The sequence below is a fragment of the Rhamphochromis sp. 'chilingali' genome (assembly GCF_963969265.1).
Source record: "Rhamphochromis sp. 'chilingali' genome assembly, chromosome: 8".
Taxonomy (NCBI): Eukaryota; Metazoa; Chordata; class Actinopteri; order Cichliformes; family Cichlidae; genus Rhamphochromis; species Rhamphochromis sp. 'chilingali'.
Genome location: NC_137935.1, coordinates 7,448,778 through 7,459,704, shown reverse-complemented (window position 1 = coordinate 7,459,704; position 10,927 = coordinate 7,448,778). Strand labels below are relative to the sequence as shown.

Here is a 10,927-nt window from a genome sequence, read left to right as displayed (position 1 = left end):
GTATTATTATAGGGTCTCTACCTTGAAATGCAAAGTGCCTTAAGGCGACTGCTGTTGTGATTTGGTGCTATATAAATAACAATTAATTGAATCAGATGTTTGGCATGCTGACTCACTGAAGGGAAATATATATGTACTGCTCGAAAAAAATAAACAAACACTTTGAAAATGCTTCAATTTGCAATTGGAAAAAACAAACAAACAAAAAAACATTCTGGATATCTATACTGATATAGACTGGGTAATGTGGTATTAACAACAGGATGCCACATCATTTGATGAAAATGAAAATGATCAATCTACCGGGAATGATACAACCCCCAAAAATCGAAGTGAAAAAAATGATGAGGCAGGCTAGTCCTTTTTTACAAAAGCCAGAATTGTCTTTTATATGTATGCATGCCTGACAGCATCAGGGCATGCTCCTAATGAGACAACCAATGGGAGGGCTGCCTCCCAGATCTGGATCAGGGTATCACTAAGCTCCTGGAAATTGTGAAAACAGCATAGGGTCTGACAATGGATCAAAGGATTCACAGTCAGGGTGCCATTCTCTTGTCTGCAGAGGTCACTGTACATCCATAGAAGCCCCACCACCAGACTGATGAGGCTATGCGATGTTACAGGCAGCATAACATTCAGCTTCTCCAGACCTTTTCATGTTTGTCACATGTGCTCAGGGGGAACCTGCTCTCATCTGTGAAAAACACAGGGTGTCAGTGGTGGACTTGTTATTCTATGTCAAATGCACCACGGTGCCGGGGAGTGGACATAGAGCCCACTAGAGGATGTCAAGCCCTCAGGCCATCCTTGTGAAATCTGTTACTGTTTGTATGTTCAGAGAGATTCAAACAAGTGGCTTGCTGGACATTGTTATGTAGGGCTCTGGCAATGCTCACCCTGTTTCTCAATACACAAAGGAACAGATAGCAGTCCTACTGACGGGTTAAGGGGCTTCTACTTCCCTGTCTGGCTCTCTTAGGGTAACTGCCTGTCTCTCAGAATCTCGTCCATTCTCTTGAGAATCTTATGGTAATGGCACATATTGATCTGCTGTCCTTGATGAGTTGGAACACCTGTGCAACCTCTGTAGGGTAGGCACTGCTGCAACACGGACCCTAACAAAAAGCAAAAATAAGTGTAAAAAAACAGACAGAAATGATGAGGAGGGAAACAATGTCAGTGGCCTCTGCTTTACAAAACTATTCCTGTTTTGCAGATTTCTCATTGTTGCCCATCTAGTGCATCTGTTGTTAGTTCCATTAACACACCAAAGCAGCTGAAATTAACAACCCTCTCTGCTACTTAACTAACCAGATCAAATCTGCTCAATATAGAGTGAAAGGTTTTATTTTAAAAAAAATGTCTTCATTGAGTTTTTCATTCATCAAAAGAGAAGAAAATTACTAATCATAACATACAAAACAGACAAACAAAAAACCAACACAAACAACAACAACAAACTCTTGCATCACTGACATGCCGTGTTTGTGGACTGCCTTTTTTAACAGTATGTTGTCCACATTCTCTTCAGATAAGTCCATATCCTGTGTTACGTTCTGGTCCCGGCAAGTAAATAAACGTAACAAATAGTTTGCCCCACTCACTTCCCACCCACGCAAAAACCCCAACAACGACACCGTTTTTAAGTATTTAAGCAGCCATTTATTTTCCTCAGCAGTGAGCAATGCCAAAACAATAAACAAAACTCCCTATAAAACAATCCCTAGTCTTCCCTACACCAAAATAAAAAGAAGCCAAACAAAAGACAAGTCACTTACCTATCTATCTAACGAAAAACAGGAGAAAACTTGTTCAACAAAAGAAAACGGCTTCTCACGCCTACTAGGCTGCGACAGTGAAAGTTATACAACAAAGGAACAAAAAAGTGACCGCCACTGGTTAACTTATTTACAATTATTTACATGGCAAGGCTAGAGGTACACGTGAATACTCCAGCCTGCACTACAATAATCACACACACACACAACTCCGTGATCGAGTCAACGGGGTTCCCCAAAAACCCTGCCAGGTGTCTGTCATCCGGACGTTAAGTACTGGAGGTGGTCCATCAATTATCCAATCCGAGGATAGGTAAAGACTCCACCCGGATACTTAGCAGCCACGCCTAGGTGTCCACCTTCTAGGAGAGGGAAAAAGAAAGAAAAGGGAAAATACCACCAAACAAATCACTGGGTCATAACAGTTTCCCCCACCCAAAAAAAATCAAACATCCAACCCCACACAAAGATGTTTGATTTAAGCCCTAGAGAGGGCATCAGCCATAACGTTCTCTAAGCCCTTTTTATATCGGATCTCAATGTTGAAGTCCTGAAGGAGTAGGGACCAACGCATAAGGCGCTGGTTACTGTTTTGCATCCGAGATAGAAACTGGAGAGGGTTATGGTCAGAGAACACAATGGTTGGAACAGGACTAGATCCCAGGTACACTTCAAAGTGCTGCAAGGCCAATAGCAAGGCTAAGGCTTCCTTTTCAATCGTGCTGTAATGCAGTTGGTGTTTTAGAAATTTTCTAGAAAAGAAGCAGACTGGGTGGTCAATGCCATTGTCATCCTCCTGCACGAGCACTGCACCTGCCCCCAAAACACTGGCGTCCACCTCAAGCTTGAACGGATGTGTAAAATCAGGGGCGGCCAACACCGGAGCACTACAAAGGAGAGCTTTAGCAGCTTCGAAAGCGAACTGACATTTCTCTGTCCACACAAATGGCGATTTTGGACTGGCAAGACTGGTTAACGGGGCTACTACCTCAGAGAAGTTTTTGCAGAACCCACGGTAATAACCTACCATGCCCAAAAAACGCCGCAGCTCCCGGCGAGTCTGTGGAACTGGAAAGTCTACTATTGCCTGCACTTTCACAGCAACAGGGAGGACTCTACCTTGTCCTACCTGTTTCCCTAGATAAGTTACAACCGCCTTTCCAAATTCACACTTAGCCAGATTCAGTGTCAGAGAGGCATCATGCAACCGGTCAAATATTTCCCTGAGAATCTTGAGGTGTTCAGTCCAGGTGGAGGAATAGGCCACTATATCATCCAGATACACTTCGCAATTTACGACTCCCTGTAACACAGTGTTCATCAGTCGTTGAAATGTGGCGGGGGCATTTCTCAACCCGAACGGCATGACGGTATATTGCAAAAAATGATCGGGTGTAACAAAGGCACTGATTTCCGATGCGCGTTGAGTTAAGGGGACCTGCCAGTACCCTTTTAAGAGGTCAAGTTTGGTTACAAAGTTTGCCGAACCCACACGATCGACCAGATCATCCATACGTGGGAGAGGAAACGAATCGGGTTTCGTAACAGCATTTACTTTTCGGAAATCATTACAGAAACGGGGAGTTTGATCGGATTTTGGAACGAGAAGTGATGGTGAGCTCCAAGAGCTATTACTGGGGAAAGCAAAACCGTGGTCAAGAAGATACTGGACTTCTTGCTGCATAATGGCCCGCTTAGTGGGATTTACCCGGTATGCATGCTGCTTTATGGGCTTATGGTCACCCACATCAATATCATGACTTAATACATGCGTTTGAGTGGGGATGTCACCGAAAAGAGCAGAGTAGTTTGTAATGAGCTCACGGACATCAGACTTAGCGGGATCAGACAGGGGCGCCAAATAGGCATCCAAGTCAGCCAAGATTTCAGAGTTCCCAAGACGCGCACCCGAAACAGAGGTGTGCCTGTCATCCAACCCGTCATCGCCGGGACTATACAAGGGTGGAGAAACGGATACCGACACAATAGGTGACACAACAGGTACCAAACTAGAGCGGTCACGATCAATGTATTCCTTTAGCATGTTGATGTGACAGACGCGACTTTTCCTCTTACGATCAGGGGTTAACACCACATAGTCCGTCTCACTTAGTTTGCACTCAATGACATACGGACCGGAAAACTTTGCTTGCAGGGAAGAACCAACAACCGGCAAGAAAGCCAACACACGGTCACCTGACTGGAACATCCGTACTACAGACTTCTTATCAAAATGTGTTTTCATTCTAACCTGAGCCTTTGCCAGCATGTCACGAGCCAAAGCACAGGCATTATGTAGCCTCTCCTTAAACAAACTAACATAGTCCAGAATATTTTCTTTCGGCCGATGACTATCTGAGAGAAATTTCTCTTTCAGGAGACGTAACGGACCGCGCACCGTGTGGCCAAAAACCAAATCAGCTGGACTGAACCCCAAAGACTCCTGACATGTCTCCCTGACGGCAAACAACAGTAGTGGCACCCCCTCATCCCACTCACGGCCAGACTCCGTGCAAAATTTGCGAAGCATGTTTTTTAGGGTTTGATGGAACCTTTCTAATGCACCCTGACTCTCCGGGTGGTATGCGCTTGAAGTGTGATGAGTGACTCCGAGCTCTGTCATGACCTGGGCAAAGATTTTAGACATAAAGTTTGTGCCCTGATCAGTTTGGATGCGTTTAGGCAACCCGAAAGTGGAAAAAAACTTAACTAATGCTTTCACAATCCCACGGGTTTTTAATGAGCGTAGTGGAATGGCCTCCGGATAACGAGTGGTAATACACATCATGGTAAGTAGGTATTGATTTCCGGACTGTGTTTTAGGAAGAGGACCCACACAGTCAACAATGACATGTTCAAAAGGTTCCCCAACAACCGGGATGGGTTGTAGCGGAGCAGCGGGAATCGCCTGATTTGGTTTACCGGCAAGCTGACACGTGTGACACGAGCGGCAGAATCTTACCACATCAGATTTGAGACCAGGCCAAAAGAAATAACGGAGGACACGGTTATATGTTTTTGTGATTCCCAAATGACCGGACATAATGTGGTCATGTGCCAAGCTTAGGACCTGGGGACGAAGCGACTGCGGAACAACAATCTGCTGCACTCCCTCATGGGTGCAGCCAGAACTGGGAGTCCAGTAGCGCATCAGCACCCCATCCTCAATAAGGTAGGACGCAGATCTCCCACTCTTAGGCTCGGTCACATACGCCCAACAAGATGACAAGCTCTCATCATTTTTTTGAATTTCTATAAGCTTGTCTTTATCTACTGACAGAGTCATAGTCTCCTCATCCGGCTGAAGTGATACAGAGACAGGGGTACCTTCACAGGCGGGTTGCAAGCTCAGTGTGTCTGAAGCGCTTAAGAAAAAGTCGCTAAGACCCACCACGTCACCCTGTTTGCGTGCCTGCGCACGTGTCACAGCACACACGGGAAACAAAGGAACAGCATTTGATGTAGCACAAGCGAAACCACTATTATCTGTAAGTGGTATATCAACTACTTCTGGCGACGGAAAAACTGTGCAGCCAGCTAGATCGTTTCCCAAAATGATGTCAATACCTGCCACCGGTAACTGGGGTCGCACCCCAAGCTTAACCTCACCAGACAAAAACTGAGACGAAAGCTGCACCAAATGTAAAGGAACCCGTATTACACACATCCTAACTCCCCAGGCTAACACATCAGCCCCACAATAGGATTGAGCTGAAAACGGTAAAACCCCCTCACGAATGAGCGACTGTTTCGCACCAGTGTCTCGCAAAATACTGACAGGAGCCCGCCGATCTTCCCCTATCAAGGAAACAAAACCGTGTGACACAAATGGCTTAAACTCCTCATCTACCTTATCATTTTCGGGTACCATCACCTCCCCCAAAGGAGGAGGGTTTATCTGTAGAAGGTTTATTGGGGAAGGAGATGCACCCTTCCTGGTCATTTCTTTTCTTTTCAGAGCAGGGCAAACCGCAATAAGGTGTCCCTGCTCATGGCAAAAAAAACACACGCGGTTCTCAACGGATGAGGGGATGGCACGGCGGGTGCCCCTTGGAGACCATCGGGGCGGGCCACCGGAAGACGAAAAACTGTGAGCAGGAGCCGAAAACATCACTTTATGTGTCAACACAAACTCATCAGCCCGTATAGCAGCAGCGGCGAGAGTCGTAACCTTCTGTTCGTTTAAGTAGGTTACCACAGTGTCTGGTAGTTGATTTTTAAACTCTTCTAACGTCACCAACTCACGCAGGTCTTCCAAGGTTTTTACTTCTGTAGCATGACACCACTTATCAAACAGAGTTTTCTTTTCTCTGGCAAACTCCACATAGGTCTGGTTGGCGGATTTTTTCCCATCCCTAAATCTCTGCCTGTAAGCCTCTGGCACAAGCTCGTAAGCGCGTAGGACAGCAGCCTTCACCGTATCATAGTCAAAACTGTCCTCCAGAGAAAGAGCGGTGCATACCTCTTGAGCTTTCCCCACCAATCTACATTGGAGTAAAAGAGACCACACATCCTTTGGCCAGTGCAGCGCACCTGCGATACGTTCAAACACTGTGAAATACGAATCCACCTCAGTTTCCCGAAACGCCGGCACCATTTTGATGTGTTTACTCACATCAAAGCCACCACCTGGCATCGGGGCCGGTGGCTGCGGAGATGGCGACTGCGGGGATGATGACCCCGGGGAGGGTACCTGCGGGGATGATGACTCCGGGGAGGGTACCTGCGGGGATGGTGACTGCGGGGCTAACCGAGGTACAGGAGGGCTGGCAGACACAGAGGCTCCCCTCTCTACCTCCAGAGCCCTGATCCTCAAGTGCATAGCGTCCACCTCCAACTGCTGTTTCTTTAGCTCCACCTCCTTAATGCGCAGCGTTAACTGCAGCTCTTCCACAGAAGGGCTAGGCGGAACAGGGAGATTTTTCAGTGGGGCAGAAACACCAGCAACAGCCCCCAGCTCAACCCCCCCTGCAGGACCCGGCTCACCAAACAACCCCCTGTCCGTCAACTGGACACACAGGAGCTCCCTAAGCTCTTTCTTCTTCGCAGTCAACGGCACAGTCACATCAAAGAATTCAGCAACAAGCAAGAGGTCAGCCTTTTTACACCTGTCCAACTTCTCCGCAGACGGGCTCAGAGTGAAGTCCTCCAACTTAAACTCCATCCTAACACACACACCCCCCCACACAAGAAAAAAACCGCCAACCAAGAAAACAAGCCAAAAAAAAAGAACACAAAAGAGACGAGCCCCCAATATGTTACGTTCTGGTCCCGGCAAGTAAATAAACGTAACAAATAGTTTGCCCCACTCACTTCCCACCCACGCAAAAACCCCAACAACGACACCGTTTTTAAGTATTTAAGCAGCCATTTATTTTCCTCAGCAGTGAGCAATGCCAAAACAATAAACAAAACTCCCTATAAAACAATCCCTAGTCTTCCCTACACCAAAATAAAAAGAAGCCAAACAAAAGACAAGTCACTTACCTATCTATCTAACGAAAAACAGGAGAAAACTTGTTCAACAAAAGAAAACGGCTTCTCACGCCTACTAGGCTGCGACAGTGAAAGTTATACAACAAAGGAACAAAAAAGTGACCGCCACTGGTTAACTTATTTACAATTATTTACATGGCAAGGCTAGAGGTACACGTGAATACTCCAGCCTGCACTACAATAATCACACACACACAACTCCGTGATCGAGTCAACGGGGTTCCCCAAAAACCCTGCCAGGTGTCTGTCATCCGGACGTTAAGTACTGGAGGTGGTCCATCAATTATCCAATCCGAGGATAGGTAAAGACTCCACCCGGATACTTAGCAGCCACGCCTAGGTGTCCACCTTCTAGGAGAGGGAAAAAGAAAGAAAAGGGAAAATACCACCAAACAAATCACTGGGTCATAACACCTGTCCAGAAATGGTCCCCGTATACATTCAAACCAAGAAGGAAAAATTTTAGGGTCTGTCGGGAGCTAAAATTTCAACTACAACCTGCACATCCTCCTGAAATATTTTATTTTATTTATTTTATAATATTTATACTTTATGGGCCATTGCCATCCCTTTCCATGTTTTCCACATTTTTTAAAGTATATTTAAGTGTATTGATAATGAAAAATAAAACAAAACAAAAAACAACTGAGGTCAAAGGCTTAAGTAGACATGGCTAACTGTCAATATCTACAGGAGGGATTAAAATATGAATGAAAAATGTTAGGTGGAGTGTTGGTAAAACAGCTGGTTAGACTTATTACATTCAGACATTCTCATAGATGCCAATCTGATGCTGAGCCTGCATCTGGCTGTATTGTCACACACTGCACATGGTTAGAGCTGCTGTCCTGTCTCCATCGTAAAAGATTTCCTTGCTGATGAACTAATAAAGTTATTAACATTTTTTTCATGCTCCATCTTCTCTGCATCACACAAGTTGGCCAAGGTGGTTAGCAAGAAGAAGCTCATCTCTTACAATGCTAAATCACTGAAGCTCATTTACTTGCTAACGGTAGCTGTGGTTCCACACAAAGTGCCGATTTTGAACTGACCTCAGAGCAGTGAAAGCAGACCAGTGGCAGCTTGCCTTTTGCTTAACTGGATGGTTTTTAGTGTCTGTGCATAGCATTGCCATCGTGTCCAAGCAATTGTATCAAGTAGATGTGGTGTATCTTTTCTCACAGTGCAGTTTTAAAATTTGTCAGCCCCAAAAATATAGGGCTTCAAGAACTGATGCAAGCTTCAAGTCTATCTTCTTTTTATCTGCCACGGAGGAGTCAGCAGGTACAGACTTGTCAGATTTTGACCACAGTGCCTCAGTGGTGATAGCTGGGAGACTGATACTAGGCCAGTGCTGTGATTACTTGTATGCTGTTTATGTGGTTGTGCATTTTCCTTACATATTTTTTTTAGACCTTCTTAGTTTCTTGTCAATCAAACACACAGAGTGCATCATAAAATTTGGTGTAGAAAAGAAATAAACAACATATATTTAGGCCTCTGCTGCTCCTTCATACTTATTTTTGCAGCCAGTCAGTTCAAAGTGAATACATGTACTGCATACATTTTCTCATATTAAGGATCTCCTCTATAATTATCATGCACTGATGTTAATCACAAGTTGGGAACATCATCTCCAAAGTTTAATTAGAAGATGTCATAAAAATGAGAGTACTATGATGTTATGAAACATGCGAGGGGTATTCAAATGATCCGAATATTTATTTTTGCAATCTTTAAAATTTGCATATGCACATTATAGTATATGGTAGTCTTAATATTATGGATGTGGAAACTGAGATGAAAAGCGTAAATTATTCTGCTTAAAACGTTCATTTTCAGCTCCATATTTTTATCCTTGTAGTCTGCTGCAGCAGCTTTGTGTGATTCACAGTAATTCTTTTGAATTCTGAATTTTATCCCACGCCTTTGTGTATCCGCTCACTGTTCATTCATTGTGTCAAACAAGCTTTAGCTTTGATTTCTTTAAGGAAACCCTGCCTGTAAATGAGCTTTCTTCTGATTGGATGCCTGCTACAAACAGAAGTTTTAAAGAGCTGGTGGGAAGGGCTGTATGCCTAAAATGAGATGCTTCTTTCCAGTTTTCATCACTTAAAATATATATATATCTATATTTACATGACCTGGCCAGTCAGTGACATTTACACTGCATAGCAACAAAAACCTGTCAGCTGCCCGCATCTTTACTGAACTTTGATTGTGGAAGGAGGAAAACTGTCAATTTTGAAAGTGCATGTGGGGACAGTCAGAAGCATGACGTGCTTTTTACCTCTAACTAGGAGAAAAAGAGTCAGTCACAGTGAGTGCACACAGCTCTAAGCAGAGTGCTATGCCAATGTTTGGCCATAAAGCACCAACTTGGAGAGGCTGTAGGAAGGCACGAGTGAGAGATGTAATGCTCAGAGGAGACCAGAGGACGTGCACTTCCCATTAATTGTGGCTTCATGCCCATGGCTGCAGTTGCAGGGAGTATTTGTGTGTTGATGAGGACACTAGTGGCTTCCTCCTACATCTACAACCGTGCCTCCTTAAGCAGAGTTGAGAGCTTTTGGCATTCTGAATGTGAACTGCAGTGACAGCAGTGGTCCAGCATACAGTAAGCCAGATGAAACTCTTAAACCTGGATTTCAAATATCCTTTCAGTGTTAAGGATGCGTAGTACTCTTAACTTCCCCCTTTTCTCTTTTGATGTCATTGCTCCTGAACTATAAATAAACTTCTACCTCAGAGACATTAAACTGACTCAGAGTGAATTTGTACTTGGGGCACCAGAGAAGAAAGGAAATCTCGCACTGCTTTGTTTGACGTCCACGTCTTGGCACAGTACATTTTCTCTGGACAATTCTACAGACTGTCACCTCAGCACAGGCTGAACTCTAAACAATGGCTACAGCAAAATAAGAAAGACAGTGCACAGCTTTGCCACAAATAGAAATTGTGTGGTAATAAGTGTTCATCTAAGGAAGAGAACTGCTGAGTGTGTGGATTAATTAGAACTACTTTTTCCATTTAGAATTCAATTTAACAAAAAACAAAACAAAAACATTGAGTAATTAGTTAAATAAAATTAAAAGTTTACAAGCAAAAAACTTTCCACCTGAAAGCCATGGCTCAGAGTTTCTTTCTATTTCCTCCTGTTCAGTTTTCACATCTAAAACAGTTTCTTTTTCACTGTGCATTTGTTGCTGTCATTCTTTCCTCATTCTGTTTGAATGATTTAATGGATCCAAGTGTGATATTAATGGTTTCGTGTAAACATTTTCGTGGCGCTCAAAATAGTCTCCTCTTGTCTTAAAAAAAAGTCCTGTTCTGCTAGATATGATAAACATATTTGATGGCAGCCTGTTAATGAGGCTCATCCTGTTTACCAACACCAAGTAATGGTACCATTATCCAACATTAATCATGTGCTAGTTATTTATTTATTTTGTTTATTTCATGCTTTTTTTGAGGGGGATGGGGGTGATTTTATCTCTTCTCACAGGTATAAGTTCAAATCTTGGGTAAACAAAATGCCTTAGCAAAAACTTATTATTTTCCAAAGCTAATGAGGTCATAACAAGCAAATTCTCTCGGTATGTCATTAGTCAGTCCGTGGGGAAATGATAGTGTTCCAGGTATGAAGCAAT

At 43.9% G+C, this 10,927-nt stretch overlaps 1 protein-coding gene across 1 annotated transcript; it reads right to left on the bottom strand.

Moving 5' to 3' along the window:
* Nucleotides 1–2,259: 2,259 nt before the first annotated feature.
* LOC308400974 (uncharacterized protein) lies at nucleotides 2,260–7,669 on the bottom strand (the record flags this gene model as incomplete). The annotated part of the gene is made up of 2 exons (XM_080889037.1): nucleotides 6,475–7,669; nucleotides 2,260–6,444 (listed from the first exon to the last, which is right to left on the bottom strand). Exons 1-2 carry the CDS (start codon nucleotides 6,943–6,945, stop codon nucleotides 2,260–2,262), a joined length of 4,656 nt encoding a protein of 1,551 aa, XP_080745163.1. The 5' UTR covers nucleotides 6,946–7,669.
* Nucleotides 7,670–10,927: the final 3,258 nt, after the last annotated feature.